Source organism: Micrasema longulum, unplaced genomic scaffold (genome assembly GCF_059751315.1).
Source record: "Micrasema longulum isolate JH-2025_06_02 unplaced genomic scaffold, ASM5975131v1 h1tg000607l, whole genome shotgun sequence".
Taxonomy (NCBI): domain Eukaryota; kingdom Metazoa; phylum Arthropoda; class Insecta; order Trichoptera; family Brachycentridae; genus Micrasema; species Micrasema longulum.
This window is the reverse complement of record NW_028277803.1, coordinates 208350-236260: the sequence shown is the minus strand read 5'-3', so window position 1 is coordinate 236260 and position 27911 is coordinate 208350. Positions and strand designations below refer to the sequence as shown.

At 31.0% G+C, this 27911-nt stretch overlaps 1 protein-coding gene across 3 annotated transcripts; it reads right to left on the bottom strand.

Annotated features, from left to right (window-relative positions):
- Window positions 1-373: 373 nt before the first annotated feature.
- LOC148280200 (optineurin-like) lies at window positions 374-27406 on the bottom strand. Of its 3 annotated transcripts, none has more exons than XM_088228767.1 (13): window positions 26809-27406; window positions 23038-23280; window positions 21679-21966; window positions 20117-20425; window positions 19074-19190; window positions 16725-16826; window positions 15502-15641; window positions 10825-10968; window positions 9062-9170; window positions 7904-8067; window positions 7368-7479; window positions 7028-7159; window positions 374-558 (listed from the first exon to the last, which is right to left on the bottom strand). In XM_088228767.1, the coding sequence occupies exons 1-13, from the start codon at window positions 27049-27051 to the stop codon at window positions 475-477; spliced, it is 2187 nt and encodes a 728-aa protein (XP_088084893.1). In that variant the 5' UTR covers window positions 27052-27406; the 3' UTR covers window positions 374-474. The 3 variants fall into 3 exon arrangements, with proteins under 3 accessions (XP_088084893.1, XP_088084892.1, XP_088084894.1); XM_088228766.1 differs by lacking the exon at window positions 374-558 and adding an exon at window positions 1755-2140; XM_088228768.1 differs by lacking the exon at window positions 374-558 and adding an exon at window positions 6034-6272.
- Between the last annotated feature and the right edge of the window lie 505 nt (window positions 27407-27911).

Here is a 27911-nt window from a genome sequence, read left to right as displayed (position 1 = left end):
TTGATAACAATGATGAAAAACAGTATGATGCTAACTCTTCTTCATTGTTTTTATACAAAACTGTTTTAAAGATGCAACAGTTAAATGATTACATGAAATGAAATACAGTTATTTAAAAAAAAGTCATTTGACAGCTTTGAAGATCAAAAACTAATAGTAAATTATGGTAACCTGATCCCACAAAAGCTTTATCTTAACCTGTAAGCAAGTATGGCGGTACCGTATACATCTCAAATAATTTACGCATAAAGGAGTTTGGATGTACATCGTACAGCGTCGCTGGTAAAATATCTTTTATTCAATTTAATCATAAAAAGGACTTTGAAATTAACTCTATTGTAAATGTGTAGAAGAAAAATATACATTTCTTTAATTTTTAACAAAGCTACTTTAAACGCTTTTTTCTCTCAAAAACTCGCTCTCTTTGAAGTTACAATCAAGGCTGTCTATCACAATGCTTTCTACAAGCAAGTCTCAGGTCCTCAAGCATTTATTTAAGTGCGTGTTCATTAAGGAGTAGTCAATGGTTCTGTACAAGCAGTTGGGACAGGATAAAATCTGTAAAAATGTCATTAATCAATAAGTGTTGAGCAAATATTAACAGAGAAAACATAAAAAATTTAAGCTTGAATATCATGCATGCTGGTGTAATGATCAGCAAACGTTGGCCTACAAAGAATGAGTTAGAATATAAATAATATATTGATACTTTTATGCAATCATATGAAATAAACATAAATAATATAAGTAATTGTCAAATAATATACATATTCCTCATTTACGGAGATTAGGATTTCTGTATAATTAATTAAAATCGGGACATACGAGGCGCCGAGAGCCATAAGATCTTAAGCTACGTTTGAGATCAATTTAATCTAAAAGTATGCAGTTGGTTAAAAAAATCTCGTTTCATGTCAGACTAAAAAAAAATCTGAAAAAACATTCATCCCAAAGAAGCACAGCTGCTGAATTTGTATGGAGCTGTCAGTGAACATAGCTCATGCGATCTTTTATTTCCTTATTCAATTTCAAGTCATAGGAACTTATGCACCAATAAATTAGAAGCAATAGTGTTATAAAAAAACATATTACTATGCCAAAGTCTCATTAAGAAAAAAAGGCACATATGTTACGATTTTGTTTAGATTTTACATTTTATTTATTTATGTTAAATATGGTAAGTAAGAATCATTACATACACTATTTTCTTAGTCATTTGTAAAAAAAAAAACAAGTCACAAATTAGGAATCATTTTGTAAAAAAAACACTCAAATTTCGGTTAAATTTCTTTGGCTCTCAGCGCCTTATAATATGTTCTCTTAGATTTCAATGACTTTAATCAAATTGCTTAGATATTTAATTCACAAGACAACTAGTTTCACGGTAATTAAATGTCTGTAATATGTGAATGTCTTCACTGATAAATTACAATAAATTATTATCAATGTTTAAAGCACCAACTTTGTGATCGAACATTTCAACTAATGTTAGTAGATATTTGTGTATAATCACATACCAACTTCTCTATGTCTAATCTGCCTGTATATAACCACTTACTGACTAATAGATACAGGGTTAAATCTTACATACAAGTATTGAAAGCTTAAAAGTAAATAAGATGAAAATATTAAACATTCTGGGCTTTGAAAAATAATGTCCCTTTAATCAATAAACAAATAACCTCTCAATATAGACCAATATATGATGTTTCATTGTGGTGGTACCCTATACTAGTAAATGCATACTCCTCCCCTTTTTTTTCAATTATCCCGCAAGATTAAACAATTTAAAAATTATAATCTGTGCACGTTAGCGTCAGCTTTTAATAACATGTGTTCCATCAGCATGTTGGTTTAATATTTTTTTGCATCTACTACGGTGAAGGCGTATAGTGGGATTCGCATGTTAGTGTAATTAATGTCCCGGTGAAGAGAAGGGTACGTCTCGAAACCGGTAGACATGGAAAAGTCAGTAAGTAGTTATATACAAATATCTACGAACATTTATTACTACAAATTATATTAACAGGCAAGTTTCTACGTGGTCTTGTAGTATCTTCATAGATTTAAAGGGTCCCCCACATACAGGGCAGTAGAATTTCGGATGAGTTGAATCCTCACTATCTTCTTTCTCATTTACCTAATTTTAAAAAAACCATTTAATAATGAAATATATTTTTGTACTTATTTATGAATTGAAAAAATCTGTTAATTTTTGCTGCATATATCCTCATTTGGTATTTAAAAAAACCAAGTCTTTTATAAGTTAATATTATACTGGATGTTTTCTAAACAATACAGAATAAATAAAAAAGTTTTTTTTTTTTTTTTATGAAATGAGACGCATTACATTACAAAATGTACATAAAAAATTGTTTGCAGAAATCTAAAATTGTGGAGTAAGTTTGTTTAGGATTATTCAAAATACCTCAATAATCAATTTAAAAAAAGGAAAACTAATCTGAAATTTACTATAGATATATTGTGTTAGTTAATATTTGAATATTGGCGGCGCACATATTACTTTCACCATTCACCGCCGGAAACAACAACAGTGCTCTATTTCAACCAATAATATGCGGGACTTATTAGGACTGTATTGGGGGGTATGGATGCGAGGCACTGACCCTGACAGTAAGGTCCGCTGAGATGCTGGATATATTTGAAAAGAGAGTTATTCGCCGAATCTGTGGTCCCGTGAAAGATGGAGAAGAGTGGCGCATTAGGCAAAATACGGAATTGTACAGCATATATGAAGCCCCTAGTATCTCGACGCACATAAAGCTGCTCATGTTGAGATGACTGGACACGTACAAAGAATGCCTGATGCGCGAGTAACTAAGAGAGTCATGACTGGACACCCAGGAGGTAAAAGAAGGATCGGAAGACCTAGATTGAGGTGGGAGGATGAAGTAAAAAAGATGCAGCACAGCTTCTACAAGTTGCAAATTGGACAATGGCTGCCGAGGATAGGCGGAGTTGGAGGCAAACGTTGAAGGAGGCTAAGGCTCGATTTGGGCTGTAGCGCCATCGAAGAAGAAGAAGTACTATGCGGGAAAAAACTTAATGCTGTAGAAGAAAACCGTGGTAGAACAGAACAAACTTCGCATCAAATATAATAATCGCTTTCTGGTATTCCTCGTGCGTTTTTTAAAATAAACATCGGTTGTTAACAATATTGTAAATGTATGTTTTTATCTACAAAAATCATACTGAATATGATCACATATTCAATTATTTGTTGAATGATGATCATACAATAGTTATAAAGTTCATATTCAATAACTTCTAAACTAGGTTTATTTTAAAATAGGAAATTCAAAATAATAAAAAATTACAAATTTAAGAAACCATAAAAAAAAACAAAACCACTCAAGTCACTGTATGCTAAGAATACACGCATAATTACAAATAATTATAATTTATCAAGAGAAACCCATTTATCGCGCAGTATTATTTGCTTGCACGCGTCTTTTTGTGATTCTCTCGATCATTTCAAATAAAAAAAATCCCACACAAAGATGTTCATTGAAAATATTTTTAGATTTTGAGTATTTTTCTGTTGTTTTTATATACTGTTTTGACTCTGAACCATCGTTGCCACGCGTGCTGTAAATCTTAAGAGTTTTAATGTTAAAACTGTCGAGATGATCATACTATTCTCACTGTTTTAGCACCATTATAGGAATTTCAATTGTCAATTCACCCAAGTTTTTAAAACATTTATTCCTTTTAACTCCAAACAATTTGATTTGTGTCAGTTTCATAGAAATCAAGGGGTAAATTGTAATACTGGCCGATCGATCGATACGCCGTGTTATGCGCCCCTACAGACAGGCCCAATACGGCACCGAATATCCAGACTTGCAACAAATAACGTTTAGTTATTGTAATCTCCACTAACTTCGGTGCGAGAAGTCGGTGCGGAGCCGATGCACCAACGAGGCTGTCAAAAATGTTGTACGTTTGTATTTTATTAAAAAATAATCTTTATTTAGTAAACTTAAAAAATTTTGTAAACTTGTTAATATATAATTATTTTTGCATTTCGTGTTTCGTATTTGTATCCACGCAGTGTCTCTATGAATATATGTCATATATTCGTATATTTGGCATTTGTGCGGATGTTGGGCCACCGGGAGCTGACAGCTGAAAGTAGCTTGCTACTTGACCTAATGTCTGCGCAGTAGTTAAATGTTTGAGTTGTACTAATAATATAATGTTGTTTTCTTTTTCTTTCTTTTTTAAATTCTTTTTTTCTCTCTTACTATTATATATATCTGTGTGGATTTAAATGTGAATATGTAATATTTTATATGTATTTTACATATATTTTAAACACTATAAGTATCATATATTAAATCATGTAAATGAATGCCTCGACACGGGTTGTGCCCAGTGAGGTATTCATATTTAAAAAAAGTTTTATGTAAAACGTGAAATAATAAATAAATAATAAAAAAAAAACAATTTCAGCTACCAACCATCATTACGTATTATGGGTGAGCGGCAATAGTATCCTCTGATTAGCGGGTGAAAATGAGCCAGTTAAAATATAGCTGAGAGCAGTAGCTTGTTTTATAACAGTTGGCAATTTAATAAAGGTTTACAAAAATTCAATTATAAGTTACACATGACTTATTAAATAAAATATGATTCACAGAAGTACACTGCAGCAAGTCTAAATTTGACTGTTTTGAGTAATGAATGCGGTTTGACCGCATTTTTATTTCTATTTCTTAGAGTACTGACGAATATCCTACCCTCCTCCTGGCTAAAATCGCCGGAAGAGCATTTCCTTACATTTTGTCAACTTGTATATTCAGTTTGAGAATATTGCAATATAACAAGTCCGATATGGTTATGGTAAAATGACAGCCGCTAAAGCTAAATCTGCCATTGTTTTAGTTTGTACGCTGTTTTATACGCGTAGACGTGGGCGGTGCACGGAGCGTGTTATATTGTCTTCTCCCTCTAATGTATGATTCACCGGTATGCAGCATAGTCTATCTGGTATTTTTCTTACAAATTCAATTCAGAAAATGCACAATGACGATTGCGCGGGCATAGACAAGATGAGAAAATCGTCCGCTAGAGTCGATTTCGCTAGATCTTCTGCCACTTGTATTGAATATAATGTTGTACGAGTCTAATGTTGCAAAGAATTCCTGTTTCTTTGTATTACATATTTTTACTTTTTTTTTTAATAATGTATTTGCGCATCTTTTTACTTGGTGCACTGCACTCATGCAAATACTAAAGAACCGCCTCTCACCTCTACGATAAACCACAAACTTCAGTATTCTTTGAAATCAACTGAGTAAAATATCAAGAAGAACACTGAAGTAATTAAAATGACACCGTGTTTTTTTAATATTTTGACAGTCAATTAAGTGAATACTACAAAATACATGAAATTAGCATGAATAAATTAAAAAAAGTTTGTTTTTGCCCTCCTTAAAAATGGACAATTTAGACATACCACAGTGTACTTCTGGGGGAGCAACACGTCCAAATGTTAAATTTTATAGTTACCTTAATATTCTATGGACAAATTCAAATGTGTTGTATTCTATATTGATTTCAATAGTGAATTTAACATACCAATGTAATTGTATTATCATCATCATCATCATCAATCCCTTTCTGCACCTATATATATATATATATATAGTTGGATAATTTATATAGCGCCATTTTTGTGAAAATCACCTCAAGGGCGCTGATGGTGCATAGGGCACATTGCATTGTTGGTGCATTGGTACACCAACCGCAGTGTATCTTTATCATTTTTGTTACATGAAAGTAAGATGATCAGTCTTACGTTTCAGGTACCATTCCATGGATTACGAAATATTCTGGTGTGAAAATACCCTTTAAAATAAATATTTCATATCAACCATGTCGGGAATCAAACTTGAGACCTCTCGCATGGTAGGCAGACGCGTTGACCAATACACTACGAGGCCGACTGTATTACTGAAGAAACATTACAGAGGGGGTATTTTTATGTAATAACAGTGATTTATATTATTTATTGTTTAAGCATATACTATGTGGAAAAAATGTCTTATATGATAAAAATTACAAAGTGTTTCATTTTAAATAAATTCAAACAGTGATATACATGGTTTGTCTACAACGATCAGTTATGATAACACTTCAAGCGATAAACAGAATGATTGTAAACTAAGTGTGCATTATTAAGTATGAGAACTTCTGAACCAAGTGTTCATTGGAGTTGTGTCATCGATCCATACCCAGCTAGGATCCTGAAAACAAATTTCTTTAATCCATGTTTGGCAAATAAGATTTGTACATAGAATGTACAGGAAAGCAACTAAATCTATAAAAAGGATAATGCACTGATATCAAACTGGAAATATGTCACCATTCAAACTAATATCACTTCACTAAAGTAAAAAGTTTGGTATGTTAAATCAATATTTGATCAAAAAGAATAAGAAAAAAAACACATTTACAACTTCAGAGGTAGAATACTGATTATAGAATTAAACAAAAATTATTTCTAGTAAACAAGGTTTGCTACAGTCACAAGCAGTAAGTGTTGTAGTGTGTTCAGTTAGTGCAGTTTTGTGATATAATACGGTCAGTATTTTAACTAAAAGTAAAAGATAGGAAAGAAATATTAAGTTCAATATAATACTGAAAGGAGAGTTAATACTTGGAATTAAGCTACATTAATAGAAAATAAATATTTGAGTTCTTATTATTTCCTAAAAGTCGGAAATAACTTGTGTTGGAAAAATGGAAATCCAGTTGTGAAACCTCAGATCCGTGAGTCCACAACACGGGACAATTGAAATAAGTATGTTCATTCCACAAAATATCTCGATTTTAATGCACAGCAGAAAGTCTCATGTGTAAGTAAAGCAGATAATCATTTTAAAAATATATTATTGATCTTACTTCCAAGTTTCTATATTCCGCAAATGATTTCTGTATGAGAGACAAGTAATGGATATAGGAGGGAATCCTGCTGAAATATACTTAATGTTTGACTTACCATGTGATTTAAGCTGTTGACTGAAGATTGGGCCCTCGAGGACGAAGGTACTGGTGGTTGGATGCCTGCGGTTGGTATAGTTTTCCTTGTATTACCGAAGTTGTGAGGTAATTTAGAGTGGAATTTTTTCACCTGTTGTTAACAAAATTTTTATAAGGAAGTGTTTAATTTAGTGTAATTTATTAAAAAAAAAATATGTCATCACGATTGATGATAGTAAATATAATGCAAGCTACTGACAACTAGTGCAATTATTATTCCATTTCTGAATATCTTTCGATTAATAATTCAGTGTTTATTTCACACATGTTAAAGAAATTCGAAAATAAAATAACATTACCTCTTCAGTTAAATTCTGATTTCTGCGATGCAATATCTTCATATTTTCAATGAGCTCTTCGTTTACTGAAGCAATTTTGGTTCTAGAATCACGTTCAGTTTCAAAATCATCCCTGAAATAGTTCAGTTATTATTGTCATTTTCATTGCTATGTCTGGAAGTTTTTTTAAGTGAAAAATGTACAATTTATTCAATTTAGAAGTGAAATATTTCATATTCTTTGTTTAAATAAAGCTGTAATTTTTTTTTCATACAACTAAAAATAACCGTTTTTTTTGTCCTGAAAAATACAGGTTCAGTCAATGTTTCATTTTGCTATTCAAACGACAATATCAGTCCAAATAAGATTGTTTAAAATCGGGAAACGGAAAGTTATGCAGCATACGGCATGTTAAAGTGTCTACAAAATATGCAATACATAAATAGGCCATTACAAAGCTGTTTTTCTTTAAAAGCTTTGTATATTTATATTTGTACTAGATATATATGTATATATATTTGCCCATTTATATTTTAAAATATATGGTTTTGACTTACTTGTATACATCCAATTTAGCTCTAAGGAGATCTCTCTCATCAGATTCAATTTGCAAAGTTTGGATGATTTCATTCAATGCTTTAACATTTGCCTCATGGTTAGTTACTTCTTGTGTTTGGGCTAATAGATGTGCAGTGAGTTCATCAATTTTCTGCCGAGACACCTGAAATGATTATATTTTATTAAAGTTATAATAAATTAACAAGGACAGATTCACCCAAAAACGAATGTCCACTGTCATCTGACCTACTATCGTCTTAAGGGCAGTGCAGGAATTAAATCACACATTTCCTGTATGTAAATAATAGATTATCAAAGCACCCAAATTACTAATGACAAATTGCTGACGCAAACAGATATCAAATTTCTGACAGGGTATAGTATACGATCTTAAAACCCTACTAGGAAGTAAAGTGAACACTAGACAATTACTGTAGTATCTGTGTACTACAGAACACAGAGGCTATAACTACCCAGCATTCGGATCACGAAGGGCATTCGGTTTCATACGGTTCCACTCGGATTCATTCGGGTTCAAACTTCCTTACCAGTCACTCGTCTTTGTCAAAAAGACTAATATAATATTGTTATTAAAAAGTAAATGGAGTTTCATTTATAAGAACCCACAGAGTGATTTCTTGCGCCTGGAGTACATAGGATCCAGGCCAAGGATTTCCCAATTACTAATCGCAGGGTAAACACTACAACCAGGTAATTTCAAAATCAGGGTTTTCGAGTTAACTACTAGAAACATGTTTTTGCATCCTCCTCCATGAATGTTACGACACAGACAAGTTGTGCATTTAAATTATCACAATATTATTTAAATGCTCGACTGTTTAAATATTCATGGAGAAAGATACAAAAACATATTTTTAGTGGTTACTCAAGTAAAACGTTTAAGCAGTTTCACTGTTCATTCGACATGCAATAAATATGCATCAAACATCAACATCGTTTTCTTCTGTCAAAATCCAATTGGGTAGGAGCTCCTATGCGTCCACATGCATAATTCCAGCAAAAGCAAATTGTCTTGGCATGGCATTTTAAATCTTGATATTGTGAGTTCTTTTAAAGTAAATAATATTAAATGATAATATTGTCATAACAAAATCATTTTTAACGATAAAATAAAATTGATAAGTTCAATGAATTACCCGGCTGTCCTCATTTTTTTTAGTTTCAAAGTCTTTCAAAATTTTTAGCACTTGCTTGTAGTCCAAAAATATATTTTCTAGCGCAGACAATGAAGATTTCACTTTGTGGCTAAAAAAAGTATTTTTATAATATGAGAAAAATTATAATATTTTATTTTATTAGAAATACAAACATATGTACAGGTTAAACTTACACATATAAAAAAAAACAGAAAACATAACAAGGCTTGCTATCCAATTAGGTGTATTCACTTGAATTTAACCATACAGAGCGTCTGTTAAACCCTGTCACATCCGAAATCACGATGTTCGGTATGAGCAAGAAGACATATTGGCAAAGTAAAAAAAAAATGTTAGCTTACTTCTGCAGGAGAGAAACCGGGGGAGGGGAAAGTTAGATGCGCCGCACACCGCCCCGTCCGCCCCCCCCCCCCCCTTTACCCGCTCCCCAATCTTATTAACACATTTTATATGTTTATATCGATTTCAACAATAAGGAAATTTTACATTGATTTACCAATATTCTACTTCCAATCCACACTATTAAATTAAAACATTAACAACGCTATTGTGCGATCCGATTTACAAACCTTTATTTCACTGTTACAGTGTAAGGTAATACGATTTAACATTCATTCATATTCCACATCTATTTTATAAAAGTATTTCACTTATAACTTATCAGCTTATTGAAAAATTCATTATTAATTTTACAGTAATCCTACATAATCCTCGACTATTTTGGAATGCCAATTCATAGAATCTGAATCCCTTATTATTCTGTAAAATAAATTTGGAGCAAATTGTGGCTCAAATGTTGCTACTATGAAAAAAATATTTAAATGGAAATTAACGCAATGCTATAAAGACCCATTTGAAATAATGAAACCACTTTTTGTTGCCATGTATTATATAGACCCTTATTCGAGGGACACCTTCAATTATATCTTACACTGATCTCAAGATGGGGCTGGCATTGCGACCCTTACGGCCAGGTAGAGGAATCCCCGTTTTAGAGACGAGTTTTGGATGTGACAGGGTTTAACAAACACACGGCATATTACGTATATGCATACACTTTGGCTAAAACTAGTTGTTTTATAATTTGGTAAAGTATCCAAAATAAAATACTTTTATTGGATTTAATTCTATTTTTATTTTCTAAATATACAAGAGTGTATAATGTGACGCGTTTTTTCTTGTTAGGACATTATCAAACTAGTTATTAGTAGAGTTTGATAATGACTAGACTTCCATATTGCCTTCTTGAATTTTTTTCCCTCTCTGTTATAACAAATTTAGATTTTAATAATCCCTAGGGAGCAAATTCAGCCTGTCCGCAAACATTTGGACATACTCAAAATATTGTTTTTAAACTCAAAAAAATTAAACTAAGTACCCAATTTGTTTGCTTTATCAACTTAGTCACTTTTAACATTTAAAAACTTAGCAAAATCGATGTCAGTTTTGCGATAAATCATATTTAAAATTAAGATTACACCACTGGAATAGAAATTTGAGTCACTAACATTCACAGCAAAACTTTACAATAATGATAAATGTCCGCAGACAAAAATAACCACCACGCATTGTGTTGCATCATTACTGTCAGCTCTTTATTTAACTTCAAACCGGAGTTTTGCATCGACCGTTCAAGACATTCAAAAGCAAATATCACAAAACTACATTGACAGGACATTTATCATTATTGCAGTGGACTCTCTTCAAATATTGTTGCAATATATATTACAAAGTATGCTTACTTGTAATTGGCAATAACATAGTGATGTTTGTCTAAAATTTCTTTAATACTCATTAACATTATTTTAATTTGGGAACTGTCATCTTGTTTTTGTCCAGCGTTCTCTTTTATTAGGTCGGTGACACAATCAAATAATGAACCAAAACTAGAAAAAAAACAATGTTCAAAATAAATTAATATTAAAGAAACAACAATGTCTATCAAAATCTAATACATTTAACCACGTTTATACTAAATTTTCATTATGACTAAAAAAACGGGCACACTAAACTAACTACTTAAACTGTATTATTATTATTGAACGAACTATAAAACTCACACAACACCGTTAATTTTATCACATAACTATACGTGTATCCATAGTGATATTATGCAACCGTGCATGTGTGAAAATATTGAAAATATTGAGCAGTATGTTTATTTAGGTTTAACTATAGATTATAATTTTAAATGGGATGTACATATTAGAAAATTGTGTAAGCGATTAAGAGCAATAAGTAATAGAATGTGCATATTAAAATATTATGTCCCTGTTAATACTTTACGAATTATTTATTTATCTCTCTCTGAATCAATTATACGATACGCCATAACTTCCTGGGGGTTATCAAGTGAAACTAATATTAATTTTATTCAAACCTTGCAAAATTCTATGATCAAATTGCTACTACATAAAGATGTATACCGCCAGAGACACAATATTTCAATATCATTAATGTATAAATCTGTAAATAAATTATCTGTTAGGGCTCTACTTTGGTACAAATTAATTTGTCAGCATGCGTCGCACTCCGAGTATAAACTCAAGTTGGTACATGATTACAACACCAGGTTTACTAGTATGGAAGGGCTAGCTGTTCTTAGATACTGCAATAAATATGGCAAAAGGACACTGCAATACAGTATACCTAAAATATTAAATATGTTACCAAACAATATTAAAATTATTTAAGTTAAATACAGGAGTTCGACGTTTGCTCAAATTATGGTTATTAGAAAAAAGTTTTTTGTATTAGTGATAGTTTTTAATTTTTCAAAATGTAATCTGTAATTGTTTTTCAAGTAAAATTATTGTTAATGTAGGTTAAGTGTAAATAATCAATGTAATTTATAAGAACCTGCTGACGAGTTGTATGTATGCAACTCAGCAGGACTTTAATTTAAGAATATTTTGTAAATATTTTTGAAAAATATATTTTTTTTAAAATTGACTCTTTCACCGCTAAGCATAGAGTAGGTTTGCCGACATCCGTACGCGGCGGCATATTTTCAAGCGCTAAAAATCACGGATGAGATTTTTAAATCGTCCAGTTATAAGAGACAAAGGCATTTATCCATATAATTTATCGTTTAGTTATCTTTCCAAATACTAATACCCGTATGCAGAGACAAAACTTAAGGTGAGGAAAGCACATTCTAATTTAAAATGCAGAAAATAACCCGAAGGTGAAGACAATAGAATGTACTTTCCTCACCTTAAGGCTTGTCTCTGCATACGGGTATTAAACTTCAATAATGAAATAAGTTTTTATGTGTACACTGAGAAATTATATCAATAAACATTCAAATAAAAGTGTTCCAACCGATTTGTAAACAGAGCGCTAGCATTATGCTATAGGTACTCACTTATATTTATGAATGTGTTGATGGAACACCGCACGGAGACACTTAAGCACAATTGACCGTAGTTATGCATAAAGCAGCCAGCCATAGAAAAGTGAAACTGAGATAATAGCACTTTTGTAAAAGAGTGGATAATTTAATCTACACAACAGTTGGAATGTTTTTTACTTTGGCAAATGATAAATAATGTATGCATTCGTTTTTTTATAAAACAAAAAAGAATTTAAGCATGTTTATGACCAGATTAAATAATTTTAATGACAGAGAGATTTAATATTGAATGAAACCTTATACAAACCTTGAATGTTTGAGGTGACATTCATTTTTATGACATTTTTACATCAAGAAATTTTCAAAAGGTGATTATCACAGTTTTTTGTATGAAAGCGGCCTGGTCATTTTAAGCAGAACATAGAATTGATCTTCCTGAATTCGATAATGCCAATATCCCATTTTTTCAAAATTGCGTTCAATTAATAGTGTTAACGTTCTTAGATTATATTATATTCAACACATTTGCTTATAATATAACTTAACAAACAAAATCATTGTTTGTCCAAAGTTCATCCAATATTAAGTCCTAATTTTTATTTTTTTTTAACATCGGTTCAAATTTCAAGATACGTAAGGAGCGAAACTCATAGTTATGTTATTTTTATTGTTAAAATAAAAATACTTATCCTTGTGATTTTAAGATTCTACATATAAAATAATAAAACTGAATTTTTCGTCGGTTAATATCCAAGTTTACCGAGGCATTTGTGGAAGCAACAATATTTCGAATATCGTCTTCAACATGAAAGACTCTTCTTGCTTACTTTAAAATCTGTCTCTCACAAATCTGCTCATCACTTTAACATCGGTTCGACATATTGAGATTTTATGATTGTTATTTTTTAAATAATGTATATTTAAAAAAAAACAAAACATGAACTAAACGAAATGAGGTTTTTAATGTAATTAATATAGTAGTTATAATTTTAAGTTGTTATTATTATAAATACAATTCTTACATCTTATCGGTACAAAAATAACACAAGGTACTCAATAACACGATCAACGCACAGTTCCACAGAGATAACTGATACGACATTTTAAAACTGTTGGGTCATTTTTTCGCCCACTCTGATTAAAATCTTTTGTAACATAAACAAATATAATCATAGGAGTTATTCAGAGATGTCACTCATCAACAAATGTTCAAGGAATATTTCTAAACAAACTTTTTGGCCATATAGTGCACTTATCAAAGTATCAGCCTATAAAGTCTAAAATGTCTAGACAGTTGCCGCGTACGGAGCACGATTTTTCAGACTGTCTAAAGATAGTTCCCGCTGGGATTGGGTTAAGGTAACTACTTCATGGTAGTAACTTTGATTTAAGTCAATACAGTGTGTAATTTTTTCAGTAAGTGTAAGAATTTGAAAGGTGGGTACTATTAAGATGCATAGAGAAATGTGTTACATAGGTTAAAAATTACATAGCCTATATTATATAGGTTAAAAAATAGTTCAAGATCTTGTGCAAGATTTGACCCAGTTAATATTGTGTCATGTAATACATAAATTGGGTAAAGTATGTGGTCAAATTTAGATAAATTAGAACACGTCTTATTTTTCTAAAAATATTTTAATCAAAATCTGCGCGCTCACATCCAACGCCTGTGACTGTTAACTCCAATGAGGAACTTCAGTCCTACGGGAAATTGGATACAAAAATGTATTCTCGCGCACGGAAAAATTAGACCATGTATGGCAAATTTTCTTGAAAATGAACAAAAAAAATAATTAAAAGTATTTTAGTAAAAACAAACTACTTTGAACAACGTCACTAGTTTATATGAATCAACCAATGATAAGAGAGTTGTGAAAGATATCCAGTTTACAGAGAATAAACGGAAAAGAACCTCTGACGTCAAATGCGGAGTAATTTCAGAAACACAAAACTTAAAAAAATCATCACGCTGATGAAAATTAAATTTTTAAAAAAAAATCTTATTGTCAACACATATTTGAGGGTACTATTAGCAAATCCGGCAAAATCCATCTTTCGTTATTTTGAGCAAATCAAAAAAATGATACAATAATAGCTTAATTTTTTTTTCGTACTTTTACTACTTGTATAACTAGATAGGTGATGAAATAATCATGATTCTATCAAGAAACAATGGTGGAATAATAAATTTAATTTTAGAGATTGCCCAATTTGCAATTCCCGGGTAGAGGTTGCACATATTTGCAAATAATTTCAATAAAAAGTTTCAATTCATATCTCACTTATTAAAGATTTTGGATTTTGTCAGGTTTGCAAGTTATACCCCCCTCACTTTGTTGAACCTTGGTCTTATTTGTTTCACTGCACTTTTTCACTTCATGCTTGCCTTTTTTCTGGAAATACTGATTTTCAATAATGTTCACATATTTTAGAAACCTGATGTTGATTTATGATCACAGAATAATATATTGTTTGTTGTTAGTAGTCACGAAAAAGCTCATATTGTCAACCGTGAAATTGCTTGTTATCAGTCATGACACCAAAAACATATAGATACTGCGCATGCTAATGGGCTATTTTCAACCCCAGAAACTCTCCCTTATAAAATAGCACATAAAATGGCCTAAAATTTGGTGCAATAAGTATTATACAAGAAAGTGCACAAAATCTTGTACCATTTTTTGACCCATGTAATACGAGCTTTTTGACCCATGTAATACAATACTTTGGGGAATAGAGTATACACGCATAGAGAATAAGTCAAGTCTTTCACGAGCTTTTCTTTTTAGTAAATTATGGATTATGTTTTCGATTGATTTCGCATTTTCATTCTAATTTCAGTGTATTACATAGTTGACGGACTTGACAATTAGTGCAATATTAGGATTTGATTCTAGTTAAAAATGTAAGAGAAGCTGTTTGAAGATCAGATCGTATACATAGTTTTATTATATCAGTCTGCATTCCAAACTTAGGCGGGTTTTGCAACCTCCATATTTTTTTTGTTTTATTAATGTTTCATTTTACATATGGACAAAGTCATCGTTTATTTATCACTTACTCTTCAGAATGTTGGTTCAAGTATCCAGCAAGTTCCTTCAGGGTTGAGTCATATACTTTAACATTCTCCATAAAGTTTACAGACTCCAAACTATCAGTATTAGCTTCTAAATTAAGGGAATATCTAACAGGCTGGAAGGTCTGCAAAATAATACAAAATATGTACCTATATACATAATATGTATTTGCTTTAAATGCATACAGTTTACTCTACAATTGTAATTATAATTTAAGAGATTACCACTTTTTAATTCAAATGAAAAATAAATCATGTTATTATCTATTTTTTAGAATTTTATGAAACATATTATGAAAGATTCCAATACACAATATTGGAACCTTTCATAATATGATCTTATGTGCATAAAAATACTAATCTTGAACAGGTTTATGTTTCACAAAATCACAATATAGTGTTTATATTTATGTAACGCAATGAGTAGATTGTATTTAGTCAATTAAAAGAGTAAAACACTAGATAGGTTTTTAAAAATTTATAAGTAAAAAATTTACAGGCTCACTCGTCACTTTGAAAGCACGTAACTATATACCAATAATGTGTTTCATAATAATGTGAACTGTATTAAAAAATGGTATTGACTTTTTTTAAAAACAAATATTTGAAGACAAAAGTGGATAAAGATGTTGTGTAACAAAAACAAAAATCAGAGATATCTGGGGTTAAAGTTTTGAACACCAATAGTTGTTTATTTTGATAGCCATTGAAGATGTTATTGTATGGTTTTTCTACTAATTTACATTAAAAAGGTTTTTTTTTTAATTTGCGACATAACGCCTTCATCAATTCATGTCTTAATTTGTTCGATCAAGACGTTCTGTTCAGAATTATTATTATTATTGTTTTCGTGTTTTTTCCTCATATTTATTGATTTATTAATTATGTTTTAAATAAGCCTGTTGGATGTTTTAAACATCAAACATTTTCTAAAAGAAAAAGTATAATATAATCAATAAAATTTGTAATTTTAATGGATAAATAAGACTGTATTTTTTACTTGATGTATGAGAACACTCATCATGAGATTTTTATGTATGTACATGAGCCCCGTCAAAAGCAAAAATGCCATTCTCTGTGATCACTGTTTTCAGGAAAACCAACAAAATAAGTGGCAAAAAGATTATTTCTTTTAAGGACAATGTGCACGCTACAATGTTATACCATGCACGAGTTGCCCCCTCATATATAATATCACGATGACTTACAATTGAGTGAGCTTCCTTCAACCGTTGTTTTGTTTCAGCATTAATGAAATTCAGCAGTTTAATTTTATCCTGAGTCTCAAGCCTGTGCTGTGTGTACTCCAACTATTAAAGACAAAAATTAACAATTTTAATTAAAAAGTTATTAAAATCTTGGATCCACAAAACATCAACGTCACTCTTTTAAACATATATATTGTGGGTATTCTGCGAAAAAGCACTAAGTCAAAATTTTGCTGTTTAATGATGAGGTTATACTATTGGAAAAAATACTCTACAATCTGCAAAAACGCCTGTCTACACTACAAGTCGAGATATTTTTTGTAATAAGTCAATATAACATAAATCCGTTCAGGGAAAAGGCACCAAAGGACAAGGGACGCCGTACTGGTGGGCCATCAATAACAATATTTCGGATGTATTCAGCGGAGCTTATGGAGCAGTACTGACTTGAGAAAAGGTGAGATTGTTGGTCGGCGACATATCCTGGAGATGTCTAGTATGTGATGTCTACACTCAGAGGCAAACGTGGCAATTATTATTTTCTTTCTTTTCTCTTTTTACTAATGAATTATTATTTATTTTACCTAATGCAATAGGTACTGTACATTAGATAAAATGATTACATAACTTTTTTAATTAAAGAAAAAAAAACATTTCTCACAAAGTGACTATAGTAGGTACAATGTAACTTCAATTTGAATTCCTTACTGTGGTATTATGTATCAGCGAAAATGCACTAAGTCATGACAATCCACTATTATTTTGAAAAAAATGTTCTGAAAGTTCAGTTATTATTTATTAAACTATTAAATAAAATGTTGTGGATAGATCAATTTACCATTTTTTCAAGTTGGCTTAGTAATGTTTAGTATTAAAAAAAAAGTTATTTCGTTACAAACTTTAGACTTCAATTATCTCCGAAGTAGTAATTTTGACTTAGTGATTTATCGCAGAATACCCACGATATGTGTGTACATTTTAAATCATATATATTTCATGTCGACCTTGCCACACACAAACCCACTATGAGGCAGATTTATCTTCACTCGATTTTCCTTTTCATGATTTTTACCATCGTGTCAAAAACATCCATCTAGGGTTCTGGTTCTATTTCACACGCATAACTGTATTATTCATCCGAATGGAGACAAACAACGTATACCTCAAAAGAGAAAATAGACATTAATAATATTTTAAGCATGTCTAAATCTTCATAGAAAGTGCAGATGGATGAGATGTTCAAGTATAGACAGCCATTATAAAAATAAGCAAAATTGTAAACATACTAAATTTAAAAAGTAATTATTTTGTAAATGACAATTTTTTTATACTATTATTTATATCACTACAGAGATGGGTAGAATTTTTGTTTCAAGATTATGGATATTCGAGCGTTTACAGGGCTTATGACCTGTCATAGGTTGGGTTCAAGTGGCCACTTTTATGTAGAATTCTACAACATTCCCCATTCCGCTTATTAGCGAATATCCATATCGGTGACATTTTTGGTTTTTGTATATATGTCATGAAACAAGGAAAGCTTTCGCTAGCGCGTTTGGAGCGCCATCTATGTATTTGATATTGAGGTTAAGTATTAAATTATTTTTTTTACTATTTTGTTTCTATCCCCCCTTGAACCAAATTCGTTGTACCTACCTCTGAATCAAGAGAAAAATAAGACTGAAAAACATTTTCATTGAACATTACAATAGGGAAATATCACTTCTTTTACTGACAATTTTAAAGTAATAAGGGTCTATGAAATACCGTGGAGTAAAATAATTTTTTTGAATACTTTATATAAAAAATATTTTTTAATTTATAATTCTAACAAAAATTGGCATTGCATTGGCCACGTCCTTAATCATGTTATCATGTTGATTTTGAACTTTATTTGCAACCGTTTAAATATTTATAGAACATAGAATCGTCATGAATCTTGACATCACAATTATCAAAGCCAAACATGTCGCGTTTTTCTAGGGACATATATTTGTATAATTTCTTTTTTTAAAGTTATGTACGAAAACTTTACTCCACAATATCCATATTGATTTTGATAATACAATGAATTTTTCTAAATCCATTTCATGTATTTTTATCGGTATTCATAGTATGTGATATTTCCCTAGTCCTCGAATCATCATTGGTGCAATTGCCAATTTTAATAAAAATGGAAAAATAACAATAAGTGCGATAGTTTTCATCTTCGTTCAACAGTGTACCGCCAAAAAAAAATTGTGCGTCACCATCGTCTTATAAGTAGATCTACTATTACGATACTATTTTGAAAACGAGCATAAAAAATATACGATTAAAAAAATGCATAAATTTTTACAAATTTCTTACCTTCATGTTTTCAAACTGTAGTAATTTGACTTGAGAATTTTTCAATTCTGCGAGAAGATTGGAAACTTTAGCTTCGAGGCTTCGAATAACATCTTCAGAATCAACATTACTCTTAACCTTAAAACAAATACAAATTGCATTGTTTGGATTTCAACTTTTTTTTTTAAATGTGGACCGGATCATCATAAATTAAAATTAATTACAAATACTTTTTTATGTTTTTTGCAATAATATTCTCAACTCAAATGTCATTTAAGAATATAGGTTTAAAATACTATTGTTATTTTATTGAACTTATTGTAAATATAATGTAATATGTACTAATGGTGAGTTTAATGCTAGAAGCAACATTTTCCAGCAAACCAAAACCAGACTTGCATCAAGGTTTGCACTTACATATTTCAAAGCTATTAATTAGATCAGTAGGCAGATAGTGATCATTCACATAAAAACTGATGAAACTATATTAGTTAATAAACATAAAATAAACATTGCATGATACCTATATGAAACTAAGTTTGAATTTCAAATATGTATTAAAAATATATACAAACATAATTTATTAATTGACAGAATATAAATATTAGTATGGTTTTTGACTGGCTTAAAATAAGGTTGTACAAGCAAAAAAATAAAGTCATAGTAACATAAAAATATTCAAGTCTATTAGTGAAAATTCTTGGAAGTTCATTGTGATTTATTACAGAAATAAAATACCATTGACTAGTTTCATCGCATTTACAACATCACCTGGTCCCAAAGATGACACAAAAGCAATGAAACTGGTCACTGGTTATTCCAAATATGCGGATTTAAGTATCACTTGTATTTTATCTTCATAATTGCATATGAAATCGTATCGAAGAATGCCTTAATATTGTATGTTTTCTAGTATGTATCTTTGTTGAATTACCTTGAAAATGAAATAAATAAAAATATATAAAAAGATATCAATTATGTACATGCAAATATATCTGATACATATTATGTTAACAAAATAAAATAAATAATTGAATGTTGAAAAATATATTTAAACAACAAACCTTCTGATTTAATCCCAGATCATTACATTTTTGTTTTGTCTCTGCTAAAACCTTTTCTAATGATTCTTTTTCTGACAATATCTTCTCACTGTCATCAATGACTTGTCTTCTTTGTCGTTCAACCAATTCTAATTGTGATGTTAAAATGTCAATGGTGTTTTCTAGATTTGAATGGGAGAGGAGGTTCCCAGCAGTCATAACAAAACTTTTATCTGGAGAAGATTCATGTTCTTTAGACTTGATTAGTTTATCGTGTTCTTGCCTTAGTGTTGCCAAATCCTGCGTTAATTGTTTGTTGACCGCTTCCAACTAAGAACACAATAAATAATAAATAGTGTTTGTACATTTTGAAGATAGCTAATTGAATAAATGTGAAGACATGACCCAGAAAACCATGAGAAAATAATAATAATTGAGACAAAGCAGCAAAGCTACATCGATCTCGCTGAATCGATCAGATGAAGACAATGTCACAGCCGAGCCTGCCTCCGTGCTCTGTGGAGAGGGGGCAGAGCCATAAAGGGTGGAGGCGCATTTAAATAGAATGGCTGAGAAAAGTACCAATGATCATGAACCCCACAACGAAGAAGAAGAACCGAGTTAATGGAAATTTATGCAAATTATTTTTCTTAATTACACATTTTTTTCATTGTAATTGAACAATTACAGATTTTGGTGTATTTATTTGCAAAAATAAAGGAAATTAAAAAATTAACTAAAAATTTAAAAAATGGAGTGATTCTTTCAAAGATATCATAGTTCTCAACATAATCAATTGGATTAATATAAAATGGTACTGTCATAGTAGAGTAGAACACATCTCAAAAGGATCACGGCGATTTACACTCTACTCTAAAACAATTAGTCAGTAAAAAAATAATGTACAAACTATGGCCTTAATTCTCCAATGACCCGTCTTTGTCGTATTGTTAACTCAAGACAAGATCTGGACTTTTTTGGTTTAAGTTTACAACGATTTTAACGAGCACTAAATAAATAGTCCAGATCTTGTCTCGATGTCTCTTATGTTTGTCAATGCTTCTTTTCTTTTTTGAAATGTTTTAAACTATTCTTTTATTGTAATATTTAAACCTTATAAATTGTATACATGGACAATGTCCATTAATAAATAAATAAATAAATGTGTAGGTTTCTTCTATGCTAAACTCGCAAATAGGTCTTCTACATATACAATCACATGCAACAAAAAAACCCATCATGCAGTTTCTCTGTAGCGGTAGGCAGAAGGGATAGAACGCTATATCACTCTGTGTTTGCATACATACCTCTCATCCTCTACATTTATACATCGCAGGTAGCAGGTCGCAGGACGATTATTCTGACTTTTTACATGTCCATCTTCAAGTATTTGTTGAATTTGGTCATGCCTTTCTCATGCTTAGCGGTGAAAGAGTTAATTGATCTCTATTTGTCCTGTATTTAACGTCTTTAAACTTTTTTTCTAGTTTATATTTTACACTATTCTTTTGTAAAATTTCACGCTAACTTTGTAAGTCAGACTCATTTCAACAACAATAATAATAATAAATAAAAATATGTACCTCTAATGCAGTCTGGTTACTTGCAGTAAGCTGGAAGTTTTTTTCTTGTAGCCCTATAATTTCTTTATTCAAATTTTCTTTTTCGAGCAACAGTTTTTCATTGTCATTGATAACCATTTTCCGTTGCCTCTCAATAGCCTCCAGCTGTAAGGTCAATATTTCCATGACCTCAGATTTATCCAAATCACTATTTGAACCAACAGAACTCTTTACATCACACGGATCTGATGTTCTATCTGTTTTCACCAATTCCAAATCTTTTTTTAGTTTTGAATTTTCCAAACGTAACTAGAATATAAAAAAATGTTCAACATTAACTTAATTCAGCAATGGAATGAATGAAAAAAATACTACCTAAAAAAAACTGCGCTGTAACAGTAAAATTGTCAAGTTGTATATTACAACCTAACAATTTATTTATTTGACGGTTTTTACAATGTACAGATATTTTTTGTTTCAGGTCCCGATTAGTTAGGAATTTCCTGTGTTTAGGCAGAAAAATAAAGATGACTATAGGACAACAACACAACAATAATTGACAGAAGTTGATACCAGACACTCTTAATTTTTTATCGTTTAATGTCACTGACAAAATGAATATCGAATGTCAAATGCCAAGAGTTGTGAACAGAAACGAACGACATTTAACAAATACTGAGTGTATGCACCTTAACCGTATCATTTAAATATTATTTTTTCCCTTAATAAAAGCTTCTCTAAAATTTCTGTATTGATAAAAATACATAACATAACTTTTTGTAGTTAATAAAACTCAATAATAAATTCAAGATTAAGATGCATAAGAAATAAACTAAATTAAAATCTTCCCTTCTTCAATTTTCAGCCTTGCATTCTATTAAGAAGATATGCGGTGGAAAACCAGATAAATGAATATGTATTTGAACCGTTTTTCTTACTCCCTCGCAGATGCCTCCCCGATACTGTGCAAAAAAGACAACTGCTCATGCTCATCAGACTGATGACTGATGCCTAACTAAAATTGAGGTCTCGTATTCCCAATTTCCGCACCAAAACTGAACGGATTTTGTTTTTTTTTTTTTAAAGAAAAGAGTACCAGAATTCAATTTATTTATCATATTTGCATACCTACCGTACATCCGAAGTGGGCAGATAAAACCAGGCGCATTTAAGAGTTTTTGGATGGTCCTAGCTTCCATAAGAAACAATTTATCAAAGAAAAAAAACATTGCTCTAGTGCTATAATCCAGGGAGGAAATACGGGAATACGTGTGTATGAAGAAAATCAGGCTTCGTTTCCTCTTGAGGCTTTTTTCTGTGACAGCTGTTTATATTTTAAAATATTTATTTGATAATATGACTGATAGTGGTGAACCAAACCTTTTCAATCAGATTTTTAGTTTCGACAAACTTGTTTTTATGGAGCTGGTGAGTTTTCATCATGTCTTCCTGCCATTCAACTATAGTTTTGAACTGCTCCTTAATAGACAAATTGTTCTGTTTAAGAGTTTGGCGAAGAATCATATTTTCTTCCAGAAGTTCCACAATCTTGGCCTCCAACTCCAGGGTACTGGAACACTCCATCATTACTGCGTTGGCTAATTCCACCGACACTGGCGATGGCTAGTGGACAAAAAACATAACACTTAATAAAAAATAAATCAAAAAGTTACTTAACCCTTTTCAACAGTTTTAAAACAATACAAACTAAAAAATTATTTTTAAAAGTAAGTACTGACCCTATTTAGTTGTTGCTTTTTATCAAAATTGATTTAGTGAATGTTTTCTGGCAAAACTCATTTTTATGATTTGTTGGGTTCATTAGGAACAAACTTTATACTGTAAACCAGAGGTTCCCAAACTTTTTTGTGTCGTAGACCCCTTGCCATGTTTTTCGGTTTTTGGTAGACCCCTTATTTACCTGATATTGTTTTTCATAAATTTCTAAATGTAGTGAAGTTTAGTGTTGAAAACTTAAAGTTAAAACAAATCAACAATATTTTGAGTTTGTCCAAATTTTCGTAGACAAATAATTCAATTAGACGAATCTCACCCGCATAAATAAAGGTTTCAGCTCTTTAACTTCACAAACATCGACAGATGAAAGAATTGAAGGAATATAGATGTTCAAATATGGGCAGAATGGTGAATGTTACAGTGTGTAAAGTGGCCACTTAAACCAGCCATTGACAGGTATAAACCCTGTAGATGCCAAGACTTCTATATTTCCTTCTCTTAAATGTTCTTTATCTCTGTTGTAATATGTTAAGTTAAAACAAATGTTAAGTTTTATACATTTATTAACTGAATTTAAATTAAAACTACTCAAAATAATATTTTGTATCTGTTATATAAAATAAACTAGGCAATAAGTAAATGTTTTTAGTGGGAAGGATGAACCTGGTGCTTTAATAATAAATTATCAACATTTGGCGTCAATTTTGTCAGGTTTAATCTTAAATTTCCTCGGCCAATGATGTCCAGTCTGTTTCTTTTTTTGTTAGGAGATTGGTAACAGCGCCGAACCGAACGAAAGGTATGACGATGGAAAGGAAATTAAAAATTTGCTCGCTATATTCCATAATACAGGATAAGTAACGGGTATGTTTTTTTGCAGCCAGAAGTACAGAAGTACTATCAGTGTATGTTGAGATCCACTTTCGTGGACCCCCATTTTCATTTCATGGACCCCCAAATTTTTTTTTCGTTGTCGTAGACCCCGTGCAGGTTGTCAAAGACCCCGTGCAGGTTGTCATAGACCCCTTGCAGGTTGTCATAGACCCCTGGGGGTCGATATAGACCACTTTGGGAATCACTGCTGTAAACGAACTGCCGTGTTCGCGTCTTTCAAAATTCTGACACCTGAAGCAGCTGTTTTAGCACCAGACTTAAAGGATTTTTATTTAAAATTATTATTTGAAGCACTAATTTTACATTTTCCGTGTTAAATAATATAACCAATTATTTAGTTTTTACTCTAGCGGGGGTGCGACATGTTGGCAGATTATGTGTGTTAGGTATCTACTTGTTATTTAATATGTTTAAAATATTTAGTTTAAGGTACTTTATTTTTAAGCCTTGACAAAGGAACAGTCATATTCTGATACAGGTCGGTGTTCAAATTTATTTTAGTGATTTTACATAAACTAAATAAGAAGTTATGGTATTTGTTGAGACTTTATTATATTTTTTGTGAGCAGGTATAACATAAACATATAAATAATAGTAGGTATAATTTAAATGTTTTTTTAAGTATTATGTGAATATAATATATTGAAAAAGGTTACAAAATGTTTTATTTGTTTTCATACTAATAAGTTTTTTACTCAGTTTCTACCACAACAGTTTTAAAATAACTCCTAAACTATAAGTAAAAAAAATATTCAAAAAATGTTCAAATAATGCCAGTACCTACATACAGTCAAATATTAATAACTTCACAATGAGGAAGTTCAGTGTTTTTTTATATATCGTATTATCAGCGCTATGATTTTTCAAAGTTTTGTATTTCTGAAATAACTCCGCGTGTGACGTCAAAGATGTATTTCTGCTTATTCTCATTCAGTTCTTCCCATAGATCCAGAAACGGCAAGCAGACCGGAAATTTTGCATAACTCTCATTTCTCTATTAACTCTCTACTCATATATCTCTCAATTTTTAAACAACTTTCATTTATGTTTTTCTTTTTCCTTCTCTTTTTTATACTTTCATAATTAACCTTACATATAATTGCTTTTTAATATGGAAACTTCATTGGTCCATTAGAATTAAGTCTAATTGTGTAAAATATTAAACTTTGTAACTGTACTGTATGTTTCCTGAATAAAAGAAAATGAAAAAAAATATATCATAGGTTGATTCATATGAACCAGTGACGTCATTTAAAGTAGTGCGTTTTTGTCAAAATATTTTTTATTATTTTTTTGTACATTTTCAAGAAACTTTTTTTTACAATTTATGCTCTAATTTTTACCCCGCACTAGAAGTAATTTTTTGTAACCAATTTCAAGTAGGGCTGAAGTTCCTCATTGTTTTAGTAAGTCCAAATGTCCCTATAGGTGGTTTTTTAAAACTGTGGAAGGTGATACTTTTACGAAGCAATCTCTTAAACTAGACCTTCTCTAAATGTTGTCTACATACAACAAAGGTTGTGATATAATATTATGACAATTGTTTGTCCCGTGAGCCTTTTCTATGACGTATTTATTAATACAGATATATTATTGAAAACATATTTTCATTTATCTAAGAACAGATATTTGAGGTAGAACTTGATAAGATATTTTTTCTGATAGTAGCTTTAATCAATATGCAAAAGCAGATAATAAAAAATGATTCATGGTTTATTTATTTATTTCACCTTTGTACAAACATTTTTCTTGTACAGTGAGCTTTTTGCCATATGGCAATTAATTCTAATTAACAAATATTTATATTTCAAAATCTTGTTTGTTGAATATCAATTTGTACTTTTTTTGGCTTATTTCTGTGTAACTTGCTAGTAGTTTCAAAATATAACTAATTATCTGCTTATTTTGTTTTTCAGTTTCAGTGCAATTAAAGCATTTTTTCATGTACATTTCTGCGAAGCCTCACATCTGATTTAGATTAATGTTCATTAGAGAATGAAAGCACGGAAGGCAATTGCTTACGAATTAAAAGTCATCTTCTTCGTGCTTTTTTTATTTTTTGTATGGGAGTCGCATTATTTTTTACCTTGCTTATTATAAATACAAGGTTTATATTTCAAAAAGAGAATTTTTCTGCTATTATATTACTTAATTTTAGCTAAACTGTTGGGATCAGGAAGGATATTCTGATGTGAGCCAATCAGGAACTTCTCAGCATTTGCTCATGTGGAGAGCAAACTACATGAAACTCTGAAGTCTAAAAAAAAAGAATCCGGCCGGTAGACAGTTGTCAACAGGCCAGCTTTGTGCTTGTAACGTGTCTATATAATTATATGTCATCGGTTAGATTCAAAATAAACAACAAGGCAGATATTGTGATGTGGTGAAGTAAGGTTAAAAAAACAGACTGAAAAAATAAACTTGAAGACAACAACCTTGATCTGTTAACGACTAAATAAGGTGTTTATAAAACATAAATGTCGGAATTAAATTAAATGTATTATGTCACAAGTGGCATACCTGGTCAAAGTTGAAGTCACCATTAAATGACGACACTCCATTCTCTAAGACTAATGAAGTTTTGTCAAGTCCTGGCATTGTACTCGGAGTGAAAAGGTCTGATCCCTTGGAACTAGAGCATTGAGATATCTTAGATTCCACCATTGCAGCTTCCATGCTATTCTGGGGCGATACGCTACCCAGAATAATAAAGGAATCGTCCTCAGATTGACTGTGGCGCGACAATGAATAACTCGCCGACATTTTGGAGATAAAACAACTGAATAATGTAAGATCAAAGTCACGACGAAATTTACAAAAATACAATCAAGACAAAAAGTCTATTTAAATTTTTAAAACAGCAATGATCATCAAATGGAATTTTACTAAGCACATTTATACAGTGAATTTACAACGCGTAGTTGTACCGAACTGACGTACAATGGACTAAAGACTAAAGATACATTAATAATCAAGTGCATGAATCAAAAATGAGGGATTATAAGGCAAAATCGACAAATCAGCAAATATTGACAACTGACCACAGATTACTAATACATCTGACACAACCAGTCACAGACTACAGATATCTTGTAATAGTTCTACATTATCTCTGTCTGACAAGAGCGGCATAGAGTTGCCAGCAAAAATTATACTCTAAATTCTAAAGCCCTGTTTACAGTTTGTGGATAGCCTCGACCGGGCAGAACATAAACGCTTGGTACAGCTTGTCAATGGGCTATTATCACGGTTTTTTTTTATTAGCTAATAAATTAATTTGAAAAATCACAAGACAATCGGTACTACTCTTATTAAAATCCGTTAAGAAATAAGGGAGATATAAAGGATTAAAGTCTAGTCGTTTGAATATAAATAAAAACAGACAATTCATGACGTCACCAAGTTTGACGTCATCGTATGCGAAGATAGTTTTTACGTAAAAATTTATGATTCGAGTAGAGTAAGTGGAATGGGGTGACTTTCTTCAGTTTCGAACTTCAAACCTTCGTAAAAGAAAAATTAAAATTCTTATTTTTTAAATGAGAAAATATTATGTTGTGTGAGCGAGAAAATGATAAAAACTTTGTGATCAAAGTCAACCCTTCGAGTGGGGTCGCTTTGAT